The 22,979-nt window shown below is 43.7% G+C and overlaps 1 protein-coding gene and 1 non-coding gene across 11 annotated transcripts in view; one reads left to right on the top strand and one right to left on the bottom strand.

The window, feature by feature from the left end:
* Positions 1-22,979, bottom strand: part of MYRF (myelin regulatory factor) — a 184,343-nt gene that overhangs the window by 57,037 nt on the left and 104,327 nt on the right. For 5 of the 10 annotated variants that reach the window (XM_056526788.1, XM_056526785.1, XM_056526787.1 and 2 more), the window contains exon 2: positions 6,096-6,180. Coding sequence is in view for 7 of the 10 variants with exons in the window: in XM_056526785.1 (XP_056382760.1) it covers positions 6,096-6,180 (85 nt within the window). In the remaining 3 variants the exon portion in view is untranslated. Of the gene's footprint in view, positions 1-6,095; positions 6,181-8,098; positions 8,263-22,979 lie in introns of those variants that run through there. The other 5 variants (XM_056526784.1, XM_056526786.1, XM_056526782.1 and 2 more) reach the window with 2 other exon arrangements.
* Positions 1,427-1,614, top strand: LOC130277920 (U2 spliceosomal RNA). Its single transcript, XR_008845634.1, has one exon. It is a non-coding gene; the product is annotated as a U2 spliceosomal RNA (small nuclear RNA).

Raw genomic sequence — 22,979 nt, forward strand, 5'->3', positions numbered from 1 at the left:
GTGTCTTTGTGAGATGGGGCATGGCATGCAGGGAGGGTGTGGCTTACCAGCCGGACTGACGCATTCACCAGGAGATGAAGAGCGGAGCTTGTGGAATAAGGCACCAGAAGTCCTATATACTTGCATGGGACTTGAAACAAAAAACCCATCCTTCACATATAGGGGCAGGTTAGGAGTTAATTTAACTAGTATATATCTTTTATTTGACATGTAAGTAACATGTGACCAAGTATTATCGAAATATCTCCCGGTGTTTGGAAGTTATGCAGTAACATATATTTCCCATAGACTTGTATGGGACTTTAAATAAAAACCCAGACTCTTGCAAATGGGGGTGGGTAAGGGTTAAATCACCTATCCTATGTTTGTTGTTGACATATACGTAACATGTGTGCCAAGTTTCATGTTAATATCTTTAGCCGTTTGGAAGTGATGCCAGAACATACACACACACATACATACATACATACACACATACACACACACATAGAGTTTTATATATATATATATATATATATATATACTAGCTGAGTACCCGGCGTTGCCCGGTTTTTCCTTCCTAATCCTTGTTGTGGAGGAAAATCAACAGAGGAGGAAGCTTTTGACTTCATATCCCGTCCTCATATATTATTGTCATATCCCAACCTCCTATCCCGTCCTCCAATCCCGTCCACCTATCCCGTCCACCTATCCCGACCACCTATCCCGACCACCTATCCTGTCCTCCTATTCCGTCCTCCTATTCCGTCCTCCTATTCCGTCCTCCTATCCCGTCCTCCTATCCCGTCCTCCTATTCCGTCCTCCTATCCCGTCCTCCTATCCCGTCCTCCTATCCCGACCTCCTATCCCGACCTCCTATCCCGACCTCCTATCCCGACCTCCTATCCCGTCCTCCTATCCCGTCCCCTAATATGTATACCAGGTATTGAAATATCTCCAGCCGTACGGAATATTGCAAGTTTCAACACTGATCCGGATTCTGCCGAAAGAATAATGTTTATAAACATGTTTATTCTTTCAGGGGAATCTGTCTGGAAAAGCCCATAAATCAATGAGACTTTTATTCCCTGTGGTTATTTCTGCAGTAAAATTTCGCACAAAATAAGTGCCAATTCCAGGCTCGGTGGATCCGCTGAAGAAATTCAGTAAGGAAATATCTTGCTGAACTTCCGTAGTGAGCCGAATTTTGTGTCTCTAATTAATTCCGTCGCAAAACTTCCACATGAACTGAGCAGCATCAAAAAGGGATGCTGACGTATACCATTCCGCACAGCAGTGGGACCATTCCGTTTACAGGGGCATCCCCACAATTTAAAGTGGTACTCCACTGAAAAACATATTTTTTTAAATCAACTGGTGCCAGAAAGATTTCTAAATTACTTTTCCTTAATCCTTCCAGTACATATCAGCTGCTGTGAAGGATTTTTGGCTTCTCGGCCTTTTGGCTAAGATCAAGTGTAGTATCTGTTCTTATCAGTTTTTCATGCCGGTGGACAGTAACGCCGATATGGGGCTGGTGGGGATGGGTGCTGCATGGAGGATGCAGGTGTATCGGGGCTTTCCGGGGCTGGTTCTGAGGAATCAGCTCGACGGCTGCCCCGATGTGACCTGTTCCCTCCGGGTCTCGCCATGAGGCTGAGAGGGTCTAGAGCCGAGGTACTTTTGTGCCTCGGGGAGTGGTGACCCCGAGGTGCCGAAACTCACTGGGAGGATAGACTCACTGAGTTGAAGCACGGGCACCATAATCTCTTCACCTTGTAGCACTCACCTCTTGATTCCCGGCCTTCTGGCTAGGATCAGAGACATTTTTATAGATCCGGCCGGATGTCCGGGCAGTATATCTGCACACATTCACTTATTTATTTCTTTTTTGTCTCACTGTGTCACTTTTTGCGTGTTGTGTGTTCACAGGATTTGTCAGGATGCGGTAGCCCTTCTGGGTGTCCCTCCTGGCGGTCTAGGGGAGGTGTGTGTGGCCATTAGGTTCCGCACCTCCCTGCAAACACCCCGGGTACTCCTGCTTTGGCAGGGTACCTACCGTAATCGGCTCTGCGGGCAGATACCTTGGCTAACGCCAAGGGGGATGCCGGGAGCATTTGTGGTCCCCTAGTAGCTTCGGCGAAAAGGGACATCGAACCTGGAACCTCGCAGGTACCTTTTGGTCCGGAGGCGAAGGGTAAGGTTTGTTGGGGGGCCTCTCTCCTATCGGAGAAGGGCTTGCGATAGACCGCATCCTTTGTGCACTTTTTTTAGTGTAACACGTTTGCACTTTTTCTTGCACTTTGGGTGAATCGAAAGCACGTTCCTCGGCTTTAAAAAAAAAAAAAAAAAAAACATATCAGCTGCTGTATACTACAGAGGACATTCTTTTCTTTTTGAATTTCCTTTCTGTCTGACCACAGTGCTCTCGCACTGACTCCTCTGTCTATTTTAGGAACTGTCCAGAGCAGGATAGGTTTCCTATGGGGATTTGGCTCCTACTCTGGACAGTTCCTAAAATGGACAGAGATGTCAGCAGAGAGCACTGTGGTCAGACAGAAAGGAAATTCAAAAAGCAAAGAACTTCCTCTGGAACATACAGCAGCTGAGTACTGGAAGGGTTAAGATTTTTAAACAGAAGTAATTTAGAAATCTGTTTAACTTTCTGGCACCAGTTCATTTAAAGAAAAAGGTTTTCCAGTGGAGTACCCCTTTAACTCCTATCCATAGTGTGATACTAAAGTGTACCCTAACATGTACCCCCTACTGATAGGGTTGCCACATTTCTTGCAAAAAAAAAATACGGCCATGCTAATTAGCATAATTAAATATATATGGTGACATCACAGGAAACACATATGCGGGGGAAATGTTGTCCTATTCTGACCCCTATAACTTTTTTATTTCTCCTTAAGGTGCGTTCACACTACGGAATTCCCGCGGAATTCCATGAGCGGAACTCCGCGAGCGGTGTGAACTTAACATTAGTGTGAATGGGTCTCCGCGAGACCCGTTCACACTGTGGAATTTCAGCGGCAGAGACCCATTCACTGTGGAATTCAGTGAGCGGAGAATCCGCAGTGTGAACGCACCCTTATATGGGCCTGTATGAGGGCTCATTTTTTGCGCCCCGATCTGTAGTTTTTAACAGTACTGTTTTTGTATTGATGTGACTTTTTGATCGCTTTTTTAATTTAAAGGGGTTATCCAGGAAAAACTTTTTTTTATATATCAACTGGCTCCAGAAAGTTAAACAGATTTGTAAATTACTTCTATTAAAAAAATCTTAATCCTTTCAGTACTTATGAGCTTCTGAAGTTTAGGTTGTTCTTTTCTGTCTAAGTAATCTCTGATGACACCTGTCTCGGGAACCGCCCAGTTTAGAAGAGGTTTGCTATGGGAATTTGCTTCTAAACTGGGCGTTTCCCGAGACACGTGTCATCAGAGATTACTTAGACAGAAAAGAACAACCTTAACTTCAGAAGCTCATAAGTACTGAAAGGATTAAGATTTTTTAATAGAAGTAATTTACAAATCTGTTTAACTTTCTGGAACCAGTTGACATATAAAAAAAAGTTTTTTCCTGGAATACCCCTTTAATTCGGGAGTTGCAGTTAGTTACTAACTACAACTCCCAGCATGCCCCGATACAGCCTGTGGCTCAGCAGCTGCCCCAAATGAAAACTTCAACTCCCGACATGTTGGAGGTCAGTGTTTCCCAACCAGGGGTGCCTCCAGCTGTTGCAAAACTACAACTCCCAGCATGCCCGGACAGCCAACGGCTGTCCGGGCATGCTGGGAGTTGTAGTTTTGCAACAGCTGGAGGCACTCTAGTTGGGAAACAAAGATATAGGTTATGGTGCAACATTTCGGGTATTGAAGGATTGGTTGGATAAAACCAGCCATTGCATTGCCAGTATTTTTAATATAAAAATATCGTCAGGGTGCCCAAAATACCGGCTGTGCTGGTAAAATACTGTCCATCTGGCAACCCTGCCTGCTGACCACCAGCATGCCGCAGAAATGTCGCGGCATAATGGGACGTGTACTTTTGCAACAACTGAGGGGTCACAGACTGGGGAACACTACTCTATGAATTATGATTCTGACTAAAGGTAGGGCTTTGATAATAACTATGTTAAAGTGGTACTCCCTTATTTATTTTTATTTATTTATTTTTTTAATAAACTGATGCCAGAAAATTAAACAGATTTGTAAATGACTTCTATAAAAAAAAATCTTTATCCTTCCAGTACTCTACAGCAGCTGTATTCTACAGAGGAAATTCTTTTCTTTTTAAATTTCTTTTTTGTCTTGTCTTGTCCACAGTGCTCTCTGCTGACACCCGATGCCTGTATTAGGAACTGTCCAGAGCAGGAGAAAATCCCCATTTGAAACCTATGCTTCTCTGGACAGTTCCTGACACAGACAGAGGTGTCAGCAAAGGGTACTGTGGACAAGACGTAAAAAATGTAAATGAAAAGAATTTCCTCTGTAGCATGCAGCTGCTAAAAAGTACTGGAAGGGTAAAGATTTTTTAATAGAATTCATTAACAAATCTGTTTAACTTTCTGGCAATAATTTCCACCGGTGTACCCCTTTAAGGCATTGCTATTCAAGCAATTCTGTAATGTAGTTTTTACACTTGCTACGATTCTCTTCGGATACCAGTGCACTGATGAAGGTTATCATAGGTCATTTTGATGCTATTATGGTGGCCAAATGTTCTAGATGTCCCAATAAATGCTTCACAGCAACGTGTCCGATGTCTAATAGTGCAGCTAATAGGCCTCTTTATTACTTTATGATATTATTATACAACATATCTACAAGATAAAAACTTTATGTCCTCTAGTAACCTTTAAAGGGGTATTCCAGGCAAAACCTTTTTTTTGTATATCAACTGTCTCCGGAAAGTTAAACAGATTTGTAAATTACTTCTATTAAAAAATCTTAATCCTTCCAATAGTTATTAGCTTCTGAAGTTGAGTTGCTGTTTTCTGTCTAACTGCTTTCTGATGACTCACGTCCCGGGAGCTGTCCAGCTCCTATGGGGATATTCTCCCATCATGCACAGCTCCCGGGACGTGACATCATCATTGAGCAGTTAGACAGAAAACTTCAGAAGCTAATAACTATTGGAAGGATTAAGATTTTTTAATAGAAGTAATTTACAAATCTGTTTAACTTTCCGGAGCCAGTTGATATATATAAAAAAAAAAAGTTTTTGCCTGGAATACCCCTTTAACTATGGCGAGAAACCATAATATAGTTTTCAACCCATCGGTAAGGCTAGGTTCACCCTGCGGAATTTCTGGGCAGAATTTCTGCCGGAGATCGAGCCGGCGGCACTAGGACCGAGCAGACTGCATTGCTGCCACCATAGACTGCAATGCATTTCTGGGTAGATCTTTTGGGAGATCTGCTCAGAAATGCATTGCCATCTATGGGGACAGCAATGTAGTCTGTGCGGTCCTAGTGCCGCCGGCTTAATCTCCGGCAGAAATTCTGCCCAGAAATTCCACAGTGTGAACCTAGCCTTAGGGTAACAGGACATTGAACTTAGTAGATCCTTTAATAGTATAAAAAAAGAAAAAGCCTGTACTTTGTTTATAAGGGTATGTTCACACTGAAGGTTTGGAGAGGAATTTCCGCAAGTGATTCTGCTCGCTTATTCCTCTCGAATTCATTCAGCAGTGAATGTAAGTATGTAATTACATTTCTGCTCCTCAGTTCACACTGAGGAATTTCCGCTAGCAGAATTCTGTCACTGAATTCCGTTCCGCATGAAGAATGAACATGTTTTTTCTTCATGCGGAACTCGCATCCTAACCCCATAGAACTCAATGTAATTTTTTTTTCAGTCCGCAACACATTTGCGCGGATTTTGCGTGGAATTCGCGCAAAAAAATAATATATATTTTTTAATAATGTCTCCTATGCCACGCTGAATTCCGCACTGATTTCTGTGCGGAATTCCGCGCACAAAAAAAACAAATTTTTTTAGCAGATTTTTTCAGCGAGAATTCCACGCAAATATTAATCAGTGTGAACATACCCTAAAGCAGCATACACTGACTGTCATAAAATAGAACATGTAGAACATTAGACTTACATTTCGGAAGAATCCTCTTTACTAATGTATTCCTCTAGGATACTGGTGTCAATTGATGGTTCCAGAGCGCCACTGATATCGTGTCCTGAAATACAGAATGAAAAAATACAATAAGGCTCAAATTTGATTAGTACCTCTGAGTTTATCTTCATTATTGACTTTTATTATAAAATTTTTCTACAAGGACAATTAGGAAATGGCTAAAATCAAACAAAAGATAAATTAAAGGGTACCTCTCATCAAAAAAACTTTTGATATATTATAGATTAATGTATGCAGAATAACTTTACAATTGCATGTTATTAATAAATATGCTTCTTTCTATTTCATTTTCCACTTTGAAGAAATGACCACTAGGGGTCTCCCTACCAGTCCTGGCAGCAAGCATTTCAGACTCATGCTGGAGTCCTAAACACTACGAGCTGCCAGTCTGCTTTGTTCACAAAGGAGAACACTCAGAGCTGCCAACCTGCTTTGTTCACAGCCTGTTTGGCTGTGAACAAAGCAGGCTGGCAGCTCTGAGTGTTTAGGACTCCAGCATGAGTCAGAAATGCTTGCTGACAGGACTGATCGGGAAAAATACAATAGAAAGAAGCATATTTTTCATTAACATGCTATTGGAAAGTTATTCAACATTCATTAATCTAAAATATATCAAAAGTTTATTTGATGAGAGGTACCCTTTAAAAAAGACTAAGAACCAAAAAAAATCAGGTATCTTATGAGGCTGCGTAGAGAGTAAATTCACCTAATTCAGATAGCTGGACATTAGAGATGAGTGAACTTACAGTAAATTCGATTCGTCACGAACTTCTCGGCTCGGCAGTTGATGACTTATCCTGCATAAATTAATTCAGCTTTGAGGCGCTCCGGTGGGCTGGAAAAGGTGGATACAGTCCTAGGAAAGAGTCTCCTAGGACTGTATCCACCTTTTCCAGTCCACGGGAGCACCTGAAAGCTGAACTAATCTATGCAGGATAAGTCATCAACTGCCGAGCCGAGAAGTTCGTGACGAATCGAATTTACTGTAAGTTCGCTCATCTCTACTGGACATCTAACATATACAATGAAAATTGAGGGTGCCAACATGTTTGCAGATATTTGTTCATATACCAGCTGGGTGGATACTAATATGGAGCTGATGATTTACGATAAGCACCATAATGAATAAATTGAATATCTTGTGACAATGGCCCCTGTCAGGGGTGGGATACAGTATATTGGGCAGCAAGTGAACAGTCAATTCTTAAAGTTGATGTGTTGGAAACACGAAAAATAGGCAAGAAGAAGGATCTAAGCCGCTCTGAAAAGGAATATAATGCGCTGGCTAGAGGACTGAGTCAAAGCATCGCCAAACGTCTGGTCTTTGTGGGTTTTTACTGGTATGTAGTGGTTAGTACATATATCATGGTCCCATCCCACACAAGAACTACTGTAGCACAGATTAAAGGGGTATTCCGGCTTTATACATCTTATCCCTTATCCACAGGATAGGGGGGGATAAGATATATGATCGCGGGGGACCCGCCGCTGGGGACCCCCGCGATCTCTGTGCAGCCCCCGGCATTCTGTGCGTGGCACTGCGTTCGAGACTGCAACATCACAGCCACGCCCCCTAGTGATGTCACGCCACACCCCTCAATCCATGTCTATGGGAGGGGGCATGACGGCCGTCACGCCCCCTTCCATAAACATGATTGGAGGGGCGTGCCATGATGTCACTAGCGAGTGTGGCCATGACATCACATCCCAGTCTCTGAGGCAGCGCCCAGCGGCGGGACCCCTGTGATCATACATCTTATCCCCCTATCCTTTGGATAGGGGATAAGATGTATAAAGCCGGAATACTCCTTTAAATTTTTTTTTACTGTTGGCTATAATATAAAGGTGTTGAAAACACAACAGATAGCAGGTTTCTAAGCAATGGAAGAAAGTGGCCTGATCTGAAGAATTACGTTTTCTTATACATCATGTGGACAGTTGGGTGGTTGTACATCACTTACCTGGGGAAGATATGGCAGCACAATACACCATGAGAGGATGAGCAGACAAGCTGGTGGAGTGTAATACTCTGGGCAATATCTGCTGGTAAAACCTTGTGCCCTGACAATCATCAACCATTGTACAGACCAAGTCCACCCCTTAATGTGATGTACCATTATAGAAGCATAATGGGGGAGATTTATCAAAACCTGTGCAGAGGAAGAGTGGTGCAGTTGCCCATAGCAACCAATCAGATAGCTTCTTTCATTTTCCACAGGCCTCTAAAGAGGCCTGTGGAAAATGAAAGAAGCAATCTGATTGGTTGCTATGGGCAACTGCACCACTCTTCCTCTGCACAGGTTTTGATAAATCTCCCCAAATGCATCGTCACACGGCAGAAATGATTTAGGAACTGTTTCAGGAGTATGACAAAGAGTTTACTTGGCCTCAAGATTCCCCAGACCTCAGTCTGACCAGGCATCTGTGGGATGTAAGGAAGAAACTAGTCCAACCAATGGAGGCACTACCCTCCATCTTGGTGCCCAATACCACAGGACACCTTCAGGGGTACCTAAGAGTATCGCTGCCGGTTTCATGTTGTATTCAATTAATTTTAATAAGCCGCCTGGTTTTTTAACTGGACCGAAAAATGTGGTCGCTGCGCTTTTCAGTCCAGTCACAAAAAGGGTGAATGTAGCAATATACAGGTGGTTTTAAAGGGTACCTCTCATCAAATAAACTTTTGATATATTTTAGATTAATGAATGTTGAATAACTTTCCAATAGCATGTTAATGAAAAATATGCTTCTTTCTATTGTATTTTTCCCGATCAGTCCTGTCAGCAAGCATTTCTAACTCATGCTGGAGTCCTAAACACTCAGAGCTGCCAGCTCTGCCAAACAGGCTGTGAACAAAGCAGGCTGGCAGCTCTGAGTGTTCTCCTTTGTGAACAAAGCAGACTGGCAGCTCGTAGTGTTTAGGACTCCAGCATGAGTCTGAAATGTTTGCTGCCAGGACTGGTAGGGAGACCCCTAGTGGTCATTTCTTCAAAGTGGAAAATTAAATAGAAAGAAGCATATTTATTTATTTATTTATTTTTTTTTTTTTTCAAACTTTATTTATCAGGTTTTACAGGTATATAAGGCACAAGTAAGCATAACATGCGGTCGGTTGACCTCGCAGATTACAGTATAACCTATTAAACTTGGGTAGGGGAGAGGGGTAGAGGGAAGAAACAAACAGGGAATACCGACATGGGGAAGAAGGGAGGGGAAGGAGCACAACCCATAGATTAAGTATTGTGTCACAAATGTCACACGAAGCGTAGGTAAATGGTGGCTGATAACATAGAACCCAGGAGCATGTTTCGTTATCAACTAATTTAGCGAATCCTTAGTTAGAGAACACGACCTAGTAAAGGAAAAATAGGGTTAAAGGAACAAAGTAAATAAAATAAAATCGTAAAGCAAGGCGGATATTGGGTATTTCTTCATTGAGCTTCTGACTGGTTACGGGCAATATATCGCAGCCAACTGTCCCACATATGAATAAAGGACTGTTCCTTGCCCTGTCTGCGTGCTATCATTCTCTCCATTTCACAGGCATATGTTATTTTGGCCCGTAGCTGGGCAAAGTCCGGAGCATGTTTGGACTTCCATGAAGATGCAATAAGAAGGCGAGCAGCTGCAAGAATGTGAAATGCGATAGTTTTGCATTGACTAGGGAGATCAATAATGTGATTGGAGAGCAGAGCAAAGTCTGGGCCCCATTGGATAGCAACGTCCAGAACATCATGGAGTAAGTGGTGAACTCTAGACCAGAAGAGCGTTAAGGCATTGCATGTCCACCAAACATGTAGGAAGGTCCCCACTTGAGCGCCACACCTCCAGCAGGTAGGGTCCGTTCCAGGGTATATTTTAGATAGTCTTTCGGGGGTGTAATACCAACGGTATAACAGTTTTCGGGCGGATTCAATATGGTTGGTGCACTTAGAGAGCTTAAATGGGAGAGAATATAGGGTTAGCCATTGGTCCCCTGAAATATCCCCACCCAAGTCTCCCTCCCACATTTGTTGAAAGGGATGGGCGTCAGAGGCTCGTAGTAATTGTAAGTGTTTATATGCTTTAGACACTCCACCTGTAATCCCTGCGGTGTTGGAAAAGTAAAAAGTGTATATCTTATCACCTGCTTCCGAGGGCCAGGAATGGGAGGAGATAAAGTGCCGCAGCTGGAGGAACTTGTAAAAATCAGTATGGGGTATGCGATATTTAGGAGCAAATGTTGAGAAGGGGAGTAAAGAGGTAGAAGAGCATATATCACTTAAGTTTTTGACCCCCCCATTCGTCCAATTAGTGAAATCAATGTGGGGAAGAAGATGTTGTATAACAGAGAAGGGAGTTGAGGAGAAGGTACAAGGGGAAAGGACCCCGGAAGAGAGTGCAAAGTTCCAGATGTGGAGACAAGCAGAAATGGTAGGGCTGGGAGATGATAGGGGAGTTCTAAGGATGGCCACTCTCCAAAGTAAATGCTGTAGAGAAGTGACTTTAGCAATAGCCGCTTCCATTGGAAGCCACCGGGCATCTGTGTCTCTCCTCCACCACTGCTTGAGGCTCACTAAGTGGGAAGCTCTGTAATAATTGAGTAGGTCAGGACACCCTAAGCCCCCAAATTTAGTCGGGAGGAACAATAATTTGGCTGCAACTCTCGCCCTACCATTCTGCCAGATAAAATGCATAAGTAAGGATTGGAGTCTTTTAATAGCAGAGACAGGGAAGGTAACAGGTAAGTTGCGGAAGAGATACAGGATGTTGGGTAGCAGAAACATTTTGGAAACTGCTATGCGTCCAAACCAGGAGAGCTGGATATGAGAGATGCGTTTGATTTCAGAAGAGAGGGTAGAGGTCAAAGCAGAGAGATTAGAGGAAATAAGTGAGGACAAGGAAGGCGTAAGAAGAACCCCTAGGTATGTAATGCCCTCAGTAGCCCACTGAAGAGGGTACCTAGATTTAAGCAGTGTAGTGTCAGAGTGAGACAGAAAAAGGGGTAAAACGGTTGATTTGGAGGTGTTAAGTTTATAAAGACTGGCTGCACTGAAGAGAGAGATAAGGTTTAAGACATTGGGTAGAGACTGCAGGGGAGAGGACAAGGCAATCAGGACATCATCCGCGAACAGCCCAATTTTATGCTCTTCGCTGCCAACAGTTATGCCGGTAATACCAGTATTGCACCTGAGATGTTCCGCAAAGGGTTCCATAACCAGAGTAAAGAGAATGGGGGATAGAGGACATCCCTGCCTAGTCCCATTCGATATGGTAAATGAGGAGGATAGAGCGTTGGATGAAAATACTTTGGCGGATGGCGCGGAATACAGCGCCATCAGGCTGGTAATAAGGGGAGGGGGAAAACCAAATTTGGTGAGGACCTCCCGGAGATAACCCCAATGCACTCGGTCGAACGCCTTCTCCGCATCCAAAGAGAGGAGAAGAGAAGGCGTCCGACCCCGGCATGCAATGTTAATGATGTTAAGAAATCGCCTAGTGCCATCGGAGGACTGACGGCCCTTGACAAATCCCACCTGATCGGCGTGGATTAGAGATGGGAGAACAGCTGAAAGGCGAATCGCCCATAATTTGGAGTAAAGTTTGAGATCACAATTCAAAAGAGAGATCGGTCTAAAGTTGGGAGGTGATGTAGGTGGTTTCCCTGGTTTGGGGAGGGTGACAATGGTCGCCTCCAGCATCTCAGGTGGAATCCGGCCAGTTTGAGCTATATCATTAAAGAGGTCTGTCAAATGAGGTATTAATGTGTCAGCGTGAATTTTATAAAATTCATTCACCAGCCCATCAGGGCCTGGTGACTTTGCTCCCTTCAACGTCCCGATTGCCTTTGAAACCTCCACGGACGAAAAAGGTAAGGACAGAGAATAGATCGCCTCCGAAGACAGAGAAGGCAAGGAAACTGAGGATAGAAAGGAAGAAATGGAGTGAGGGGTAGGTACCCTCGAGGAGGGGTCAGAAGTGAGATTGTATAGGGAAGAGTAATATGAAGCAAAAGCATTAGCGATGGATTGGGGGTCAAAAACCTTCGTGTCGTCAGGTAAGGATAAGAAGGGAATGCGGCTCTTGGCAGCCCTCACCTTAATTTGCCTAGCCAAAACTTTCCCCGGTTTATTGGCAAGCCAGTATGTCTGAAGTTGCAGACGACGTAGCGCCAGGTCGAATTTGTGTAGGTCTAGGGAATGAAGTTCAGTATTTAGCGCAGATATGCGCGATTGAATGCTTTGTGAGGGAGATATCTTATTTTGTCTGTGCAGGGCGGCGAGGTCCTGTTGGAGGGAAAGCCTCTTGGCGTTAATCTGTTTGGTATGGTGAGCCGATTGACTGATTAAAGTACCCCTAACGTTGGCCTTAAAGGCACACCACAAAACCGCCTCAGAAGATACAGAGCCCTTGTTGATAGAAAAGAAGGATTCAATGTTGGAGCGCATAACAGGTTGGTATGTGGGGTGCTGGAGGATATATGGTTTGGCTCTCCATAATAATGATCGTCTGGTAGGGTATGACTCTTCTACAGTGATGGATACAGGGGCATGGTCCGACCATGTAATATTGTGGATCTGCGATGTGGAGATAGATTGCAAAAGGGGGTTAGTAACTAGGAAGAAATCGATTCTAGAGTAGGAACTATGTGGGTGAGAAAAAAAGGAAAAATCGCGCTCACCAGGGTGCTGGATCCTCCAGACATCAAATAGGTTTCTGTCAGAGATCGTTCGTAAAATAGGCGTGGGCTCAGTAAGATGTGTGGGGGAAGTAGAATCCATAGAAGGCCATAATGTGACATTAAAATCACCCACAACTAGTAAACGGTCAGCTGGAGAGGACCTCGCCACCCTGGACAGGACATGTTTGATGAAAGCATGTTGTTTAGTATTGGGTGCATAGATAACAACAATAGAATACTTAATTAGGTTAAGTAGGCAATGTAGGATCAAATACCTGCCGCCCCCGTCCGCCTCCACTCTCACATCTGAGACTGCAATAGAATCTCTGATAGCAAGCGCAACACCTCTTTTTTTCCGGTGTGCATGAGAGAAGAAAATATGTGGGTAATTTTTATGGTGGAGACGAGTGGAATCAGCCTCCAGTAAATGGGTTTCTTGCAGACAGAGTAAATCTGCCTGCAAGCGTTTGGCTTCAGCCCACACCATCGATCGTTTGAAGGGGGAATTCAGGCCCCTCACATTAAGGGAGACAAATTGTATTACCATGGTGGAGAGGGAGGCGGATCGCTGGGCAAGATGTTAACATAGACAATAAAGACACAGTAAAAAGGGACAAATGTACTCAACACTGTGAGTGTTCGTGGAAGGATTGTGCAAAACCACAAATAAACAGACATATACCGTATAAGTGTCAACAGGACACAAACTGAAAAGTAGAATGCAGAGTGACAAATTACTCCATGAAGGAGCAATTTAGGTGGAGATACAGGAGAAGCTATACCTATATCTAACATGTGCCAGACCGGCAATATACGAACTACCCCCCAACTATGGCATTTGGCAGAGAATTAAGAAGATTTCCGCTTTCCATACTGTACCACAGTCCAGTCTTCTGTTATCTTCACTGGAGATGGTTGAGGCGCAGTGGGGACCTTCGCAGGAATCTGTGGCGAATTAGGTGATGAGGCAGAGAGGTGCCACTTGGCGCACAGCTCCAACAGATCCTCAGGAGATGCAGCTAGGTGTTTAGAACCACTGTAGGTGACTATGATTTTGGTGGGGAATCCCCACTTGTAGGAGATTCCATTAGCTCTGAGTAGGCTAGTGCCTTTGGTGAACTCTCGTCGCCTAGCCATGGTAGCAGGTGATAGATCAGCAAAGATAGAGAGAGAAGCAAACCTGGTCGGCAGCGCAGACGGGTTCCTGGCTGCAAGCATAATCTTCTCCTTAACATGAAAGAAGTGTACTCGTAGAATGACATCCCTCGGTGCCGTCTGCGGGACAGATTTCGGCTTGGGTAGCCTGTGGATTCGATCTAGAAGAAGATCTGGCGTGGACGCATTTGGTAGAAGCAAGGTAAAGTAGTCCATCACAAATCCAGCCAAATCCTCCGTTTTGACCTCCTCCGGTACCCCTCTAATGCGAAGGTTGTTCCTCCGGGAGCGATCTTCCATGTCCGCCATCTTGGACCTAATAGCTGCGATCTCCTCTTCTAGGGAGGAAACTTTGTCCACTACAGCATTGTGGGCTGAGGTAAGTTCTCCCATTTTGTTTTCCACATGTGAAGTGCGGGATCCAAGTGAGTGGAGTTCCTTTTGGAGACTAGAGACAGCAGCACGTATTTCTTTCTGGATGGTGGAAGTGAGGTCTGCAGCAACTGCCATTAGCGCGGCCTCCGTGAGGGGCGAGGAAGGGCCAAGTGAGGACCCACCGGTAGGAACAGAGGGATGCCGGAGAGAGGAGCAGGCAGCGTCAGGTGATGCCGGAGGAGAGCGGGAGGTAGAGCCACTGGAGACCGAACCCGCCGAACCCGGGGATGATGGTCCACGTGGATGCCCGGAGCTCATAGAGGTAGGGGAGCTCCCGGCCTCTGGGGATGTTCTTGCGCTCGCAGCTGGCAGGCCGCCCGCGCCATCTTGTAAGTCAGCCGCTGGAAAGAATTGGGTGAGCTTCAGTGGGCTCTTCTTAGCTTTTTTCGTTCGAGCCATCACACACCTGGTACAGCGGGAGTTAGCAGGTACGAGGGTAGTTAAATTAGCCGAGGTGAGCCGGTTTGGGCCGCTATATTGCCGGAGACTAGCGGAGCACAGGGATTATGCGACCGCCACCATGCGCGTCCAGGCCACGCCCCCCCGAAAGAAGCATATTTTTTAATAACATGCAATTGGAAAGTTATTCTGCATACATTAATCTATAATATATTAAAAGTTTTTTTGATGAGAGGTACCCTTGACAAGAGAGATAGTAAACCTAGGGTACGCAGCACTAGCCATGTATCTATATACAATGGTCCATGGCAGAGGGGCTTTTGAACACTTCCCTTCCCTAGGCAACATTCTTGTCCATTGGGGGTAACATAAGGCTGCGTATATACTGTGTGTTTTTGTTGCATTTTAACCTGAGTTTTCTGTTTTGATCCCTGATCTCCTAATAAGTTCACAGTCTTAAAAATTGAAAAAAAGGAAACAAAAGCGCACATTGTGAACACAGCCTAAGGGTATGTTTACATTACAGGATTTCTACAATACATTTTCTCAAGGAAATGATGTGTAAACATACCCTTATAGTAACTATGCCAGCAAAATCTTCTATTTAGGTAGCACTAGTACCCTTGGCTAGTCATCCAGTGCATTTTAACCACCAACTGGTGATATTAAGGGACATAGCATTAAAGTGGTACTCTGGTGGAAAACATTTTCTTTTTAAACTGGTGCCAGAAAGTTATACAGATTTGTAAATTACTTCTATATAAAAATCTTAATCCTTCCAATACTTAGCTGCTGTATGCTCCACAGGAAGTTCTTTTCTTTTTCAATTTCTTTTCTGTCTGACCACAGTGCTCTCTGCTGACACCTCTGTCCATTTTAGGAATTGACCGGAATAGGAGCAAATCCCCATAGAAAACCTCTCCTGCTCTGGACAGTTCCTGACACCGTGGTCAGACAGAAAAGAAATTCAAAAAGAAAAGAACTTCCTCTGGAGAAGACAGCAGCTGATAAGTACTGGAATTATTAAGTTTTTTTTAAAATAAAAGTAATTTACAAATCTGTTTAACTTTCTGGCACCAGTTGATTTAAAACAAAAACAAAAATTATCTTCCACTGGAGTACCCCTTTAAATGGGTTATCCAGGATTAGAAAAATGAAGTTGCTTTCTTACAAAAACAGCTCCATGACCATCCTCAGATTGTGCGTGGCATTACAACTTGGCTCCATTCACTTATACTAAGCTAAGCTGCAATACAATGTACAACGCGAGGACAAAAGTGGCGCTTTTTCTAGGAAAAAGCGACTATATTATTCTTATTCTACACCTCATTTTAAATGCAATAAAGCTATTCAAAAACAGTTAATCAGAAGCATGTAAAAATAAATAAATAAATAAAAAAGGGGAAACAAAAAAAAACATCAAGACATTTGTTGATAACCTTCATAGAGTCTCATCTTCACGACCATCCATGGTATGACTGAGGATGGATGTTCGAGACAAATATGTACAGCAACCATTGTAAAGAAAATGTGTCCACGTTATACAGAAAATGTAAACATTAACAGAAAATAAGCATAATGAAGGTTTCTCTTGACCCAAAAATATATTAAAATGATTCGCACTGTGAACCAATTGTTTCTTGTGTTTTCTTATTTCTTTTAACGTGTTTCCGCACACTGTTCTTTAGAAATGTATAAAGGCCTGGCAATGTTGAGCAAGACTTTCGGTAGCCATATTTAAAGGGGTAGTCCAGTGGTGAAAAACTTTTCCCCTATCCTAAGGATAGGGGATAAGTTTGAGATTGCGGGGGGTCCGACCGCTGGGGCCCCCTGCGATCTCTCTGTACGGGGGCCAGGCTCTCCGGCCAGATAGCGGGTGTCGACCCCCGCACGAAGCGGCGGCCAACACGCCCCCTCAATACATCTCTATGGCAGAGCCAGAGATTGCCGAAGGCAGCGCGGGCTGTCGGGGCTCCGTACAGGAGATCGCAGAGGGCCCCAGCGGTCGGACCCCCCACGATCTCAAACTTATCCCCTATCCTTAGGATAGGGGATAAGTTGTTCACCACTGGGTCACCACTGGACTACTCCTTTAATGGTTTCATTAAGTATGAAGAACCATGAGGTAATTTCTTTTTTATTTTTTTAATAATTTTTCTTCTTTTATTTTACTATTCATCTTCTTTCCTGTAATACTTTTTTAATGTTGATTGTTTTGACGTAACATTTTGCCTACTTGCTTTTCTTCTTTTTGTTAACAATTTTGAAAAACTTGAAAAATAAACAAATATATATATATAAAAATAAAAATAAAAACAGTTAATGTTAATATTGTCTAGTCTAGTGCCCAGACCTGCTCTTTAAAATGTCTTTTTGGCCTGTGTCTACTATGCCCGTTTATCATCCTCGCCCAATAGTGCATGTGCTTTGCATACAAGAGGAAGACCACACAGGCCAATAACTAAAAGCACTTAAAGACCCCGTATAATCATATTTACTATACTCATAATCATATTTAACCCTCAGTGCTCTTTTCTCATAGGTAGAAGACGGCGTCTGCCTTTACTGCCATAACTGCTTATTGCAAATGTTTTAGAACAAGGCTTTTCTCTACCGTGTTTTCTCTCTGTTGTTGATATAATGTGCTCTATTTTATCTGTCTCCCGTGTGTGGGATGTTTACATCCTCGCAGGGCGTGTGCCAACCCTGGATACCTCTCGATTTCCAGAGAACATGGTTTGCCTCCCACACAAGCGCAATGGAAAGTGTCCCAACTCCCAAGACAAAGAAGTAGCTTACAGCCAAGAAGGTGCAGATACAGAGGTGCATGTAAGCTAAAAGAAAGACAAAATAATACAGTTTCATGCCAGTAAGAGTGCCTGCCTAGTTCGGCAAGAGTGCACGCCAGACAATGAATTTGGTGTCCTATGAATGACTATACTTCATACACTACATATGTTCTTTATATAAGTCTGGTCTTCTATAATAACAACATAACTTTAGACGTACAGCATCTATAGACCTAAAGAAATGACACCCTGAAAGTGCTGCTTAAATGGGTACGTGGGAAATGGGAAAGTGCTGTTTTCATGGACATTACTTGATGGTCTATCCTCAGGATTGTCAAAATCTGGTTGTGAGGGTCTGACATCTGGTACCCCTGCCATTTAGCTGTTTGCCAACACTACAACATCTGCACATATAGAAAACAGAGCCAGAAGAAAGTATTCCGCCCCTAGACATTTTATCCCTATCCAAAGTATAGGGGATGAGATGTCTGATCGCGGGGGTTCCCAGCGGTGGGATCTTTGTGCAGCACCTGGCATTCGTTTAGAATCCGCACTGCAAAGAGGTTTGTATACCGGCTCCGCCAAACAGATACACTGCTGCTCTTGCCTTCCAGGGCTTCGGCACCTATGTTCACGTACTACCCCTTAAGGCAATGTTCAGTAGTACTCACATATGAAACAGTTCAATTCGGGGTGTGCGGTAAAAGGGTAGGGAGGGTGGACGAGTGCTTCGGGAGAACCTCGGGCAACGGTCCGTATCACACTGGAATGCGCTTCATCAGGCCCAGAGGGCCTGATGAAGCGCATTCCAGCGTGATACGGACCGTTGCCAGAGGTTCCCCCGAAGCACTCGTCCACCCTCCCTACCATTTACCGCACACCCCGAATTGAAGCAATAAAGAAATGAAGTGATCTTCAACATGGTATGTGCTCCGTACTTTCTTCATATCCTTTGAAGTTGGTTCATTCGTTTAGAATGCTGGGTGAGGGTGGCGGGGTCGTGACGTCATGTCCCCTCCCATAAACTTTCATTGAGGGAGCATGGCATGGCGTCACTAGGGGCGCTGCCATGATGTCACGACCCCCACTGCCCACTCCAAGCGTTTGGAACAAAATGGGAGCTGAACTGTAGTAACCCAACACCACCACTACACAATGTATGGAGCTGTCTGCCTCTGGCTCTGTTCACAGTACACAGTATGGGCAGGTGTCACAGCGCTGGCAAATAGCCAATCAGGTGGTGCTGCCGGTTGCACACCCCAATCAGATTGTGATGCCCTATCATGAGAATAGGCCATCAATAAATAAAATCAAATACAGTCGAAAACTGTGTATGGTGTAATTGAAGAGGACATGGTCAAACTGAACATAGTTATTACCGTATTTTTTGCCGTATAAGACGCACTTTTTCTTCCCCAAAACTGGGGGGGAAAGGTTGGTGCGTCTTATACGGCAAATACACATTAAAACCTGTCCTATCGCGGCAGTCCCTGCGGCCATCAGCGGCCAGGACCCGCGGCTAATACAGGACATCACCGATCGCGGTGAATGGGGCCACGTGTTCATGGTGAAATAATACTGCCATTCAATGTTAAATTAACAGCTATTCAACACCCAAATAATACAACTATATAGTGCCATAATGCCATTATACAGTGCTAAAATTGTAATATTGCTGAGCCAGCACCCTAAAAATGCTTCACTGTGTTTGGTTTTAATAGATATATGAGACTGTGTTTTCGATTTAGGATGTTGAAGATTGCGACTGTTATTGCTCCCATGGCCCTCTGTCATGTCTATAAAAATCTCTGATCTATCTGGATGAGGAAGAAACATCTCCTAGATCAGATGACTGATCCATGGAATGAGTTGTGATTTATAACCCAGGCTCTACAGAATATGATGAGAATATACTGTACCCATCACATATAAATATTATGGTTACAGGTACAACAGGTTTATGGCAAAGTATTAGTTATCACTCATGTATACAAATACACCTTCTGTGATAAGTCCATGATAAGGGTCCTGGTTTGAGAAAGAGCCTAATGGAAGAGATTTACCAAACTAAGGAGTTTGAAGGTTTAGGTGAACGATTTTTCCACACATTTAATTTTTGTGGTCAAAAGGTGCACCTTAAATGGTGCAGGTCAGGTAAAAAATATCCAATATAGTAAGAGATACATACTAAAATATGAGGCTAAAATTGATTTATTAAAATCCTATATATTTCTGAATAGGTCCATGTCCTTTCTGAATGCCAATTTACAATTGGGCATGGTGGCATGGTTCAGTAGGACATATTGGCACAGCTCTTTACATTGTTGTGGCAAAGTTCGTAAAACCCTAGTGACACAGTTCTCTCTTTTTTTATGCGGCCTTTGTCCTGTTTGGTCATGGCTCCTCAGGGATCAAGTGTCAGGAAATGCACTTGTCAGTGTTCGCAACAATTATGTTCACTGTGCACCAGAATAGTAAATACAGTGAAAAACAGCAAGTCAGAAAGGGAATTCACCAGAAAACCCTGCTCTTGAACACGTCAGAATAGCCTAGAGAACTCATCTTCTTCCTGTATAATAATAATAAATTGACCCCAATATTTATGCAACCAAAACAGTTTATCATAGTCATCATACATATATGGGCCATCAGGGGCACTAGAAACATCCAACAACCATATAAAAAAAAGCACAAATATAGATGTTTTTACAGTTATAGGACAAATAGTTTCTATAGAAAACACATATATGTGACATCATATTTTACCAGTTACTTTTATGTAGTGTGGTATCCCGATACAGGACATGTCCTGTCCCTTTTGTCTGGAAACCCTTCAGCCAGAGTCCCTCCATGATAATGGGCTCTCCTGGAGGGCTAACCCCTAGTCGCCTCTTAATATATAATATTTAATGTATACACTTATATATGTAATTAATCTAGGATACCTCTGTATAGGACCTTAGAGGACACATGCCTGTAATTTATGTTATGCTATGGTTTAAGGACTTTTGGGTCATGTGATGTACCCAGAGTTCCAGAGGTCAGGACTGACAGGTTTGGCTATCCAATGAACTTTGTCCCACCCTCTTATTATACAAGGGGATGCTGCCATTAAATTCTCTCTCTTGTTCCTGGCACTTAAAGAAAGCACATCTCATATCTCATCATCGATTCAAGCTAGGCCTGAAGCCTTATCTTCCACAGCCACTAAACCGTGAGTCATCCAGCTCAAAACTACTAAAATCCTGTGTGACTACTGCAATTCAATTATCTTCAAACCAGTAGCACAGTGGCTAGCAAATGAAAGCTCATTGTACTTAGAAGTCCCAGCAAACCTGTGAGGAACCTGAACTACGGTCCTCTACACTAAAGACTGTTCTGTTTCCTGCAGTTGCATAAAATATGCAGTAAAGTTTATTCCGGTTTTCATCAAATATCTGCTGTGGACATTCAATTATTTCTCCCTACCGTTTCTGGGATGGTTGGCGGTAGGACCATTATTCTAAGGAAACCGCATCCTGGTGTCACGACAACATAGGGTTAATACCAGCATACCCTACACTATTACCTGCACCACCTAGTCACCACAGTAACATATTACTCTTTCCATTTGAACAGCTATCCACATTTTAAAATCCTAAACTGAAGAAAAAGAAGATGGTCCGGCACATACAGGACTAAGGCTATGTGGATGTGAGTAACGGAGGAGTGACACCCAGACTGCAGTTGATAACGGTGGTGCATTGCCTGATAAAGTTCAACACAAATGCTAGTACAGAAGACAGGACAGCACTCACCATACAACGTGGCTTTATTCAGGCGTTCCAATGGTGGCAAGTGGGGGCAGTAGTGGACGTGGGGGGCAGGACCGGGACAGAATGTTTCACACTTTCACAGTGCTTCCTCAAGCCGGTATGCATACCGGCTTGAGGAAGCGATGTGAAAGCGTGAAACAGGGGAAGGGCTTGTTCACTAAATGGAGCTCTGTTGCGATGAAGATGGGAGTTGAGCTGAGAACAAAATGCTGTATGTCAGGTACTTTTCTCTGCTGCACTCCCTTAAAAAACGGGCCTCATTTTAATTCAATGGAATCCTTCGGGACCCGGCGGTGTCCATTGTGCAAAGGGTCCATTCGGCTACTTTGACGCCAAGCTGTCCACTTGGCGTCAAAGTAAGTAGCCGAATGGACCCTTTGCACAATGGACCCTGCCGGGTCCTGAAGGATCCCCTTGACTTAAATGAAACACGTTTTTTAAGGGAGTTGATCAGAGAAAAGTACCTGACATTTTGCTCTTGGCTCAACTCCCATGGGGAGCTCAGAATGGGACAGAGCTCAGAGGAGATGTGAACATAGTCTAAGTCCGCATGAGGCACATTTTGCCACTGTAAATACAAAACATAAGGAACATGTGGATTTGCAGCACAGATCTGTGGTGAATCCACCCGAAAAATCTCCATGTGTTACTTTGTGACTTTTGCTGCAGATTTTAATGTGGATTCACAGTAGACATCAGCCCAATATAGTACGTTGAAAGGGGTAAAATCCTCAATGGAAACAGGCAACCGAAGGTGCTGTGAATTGTAAAATCTGCACCACAGACGAGTTTCCATGTGGAAATTTCCAAAGCATTTGAATATATACTGTACATCTCACCTATTTGTCTACTACTGTATTCCACATATACACGTGTAAAGTCCACAGAATGTCCACAACATGTAAATTTACCCAAAGAACTTTTTTACTTGGACAACCTTCATTTCAGAATGAAGCTGCTCTGGCAGCTGTTTTTACCCATAGAAAGTATGTGCAGCCTCTCGTCTCCCTGCCAAAATGTGTCTGAAGGAGTAATGGGGGAGATTTATCAAAACCGGTGCAGAGGAAAAGTTGATCATTTTTCAAAAGGCCTCTGCAAAATGAAAGAAGCGATCTCATTGGTTGCTATGGGCAACTGGGCAACTTTTCCTCTTCACAGCTTTTGATAAATCTCCCTGTTTTTTTTCCCGCAAAGCTGGCCAAAAGCCAATCTATGTGTTGTCTCCTCCCTCTGGTTCAGAGACAGTGGTCCCAAGCTGGCTGCCACACTCTATGATGACCATATCTCCTTACAAAATATTTGTAAAATATCCATTCATTGTGTAAAGGATAAGTGTTCAGCAGTAATTCTGGTCCATAACAATCGATTGTCCTTACTCTAAATCTTACATTATACCAAACAACTGACCAAAATCCAGAACACCAGCTTTGACTGACTAATCTGGAGAAAAGTCGGTTTTGTGCTTTTAGGCAGACAGTTGTCTTGTGTCTATGAACAGTCCTAGGGTGCATTCAAACCACGTTTGGGTAATACGGTCACCGGATCTGGCGGGAAGATGTCAAAACCGGCTGCTACCGTATCCCTGCCG

This window comes from Hyla sarda, chromosome 6 (genome assembly GCF_029499605.1).
Source record: "Hyla sarda isolate aHylSar1 chromosome 6, aHylSar1.hap1, whole genome shotgun sequence".
Taxonomy (NCBI): domain Eukaryota; kingdom Metazoa; phylum Chordata; class Amphibia; order Anura; family Hylidae; genus Hyla; species Hyla sarda.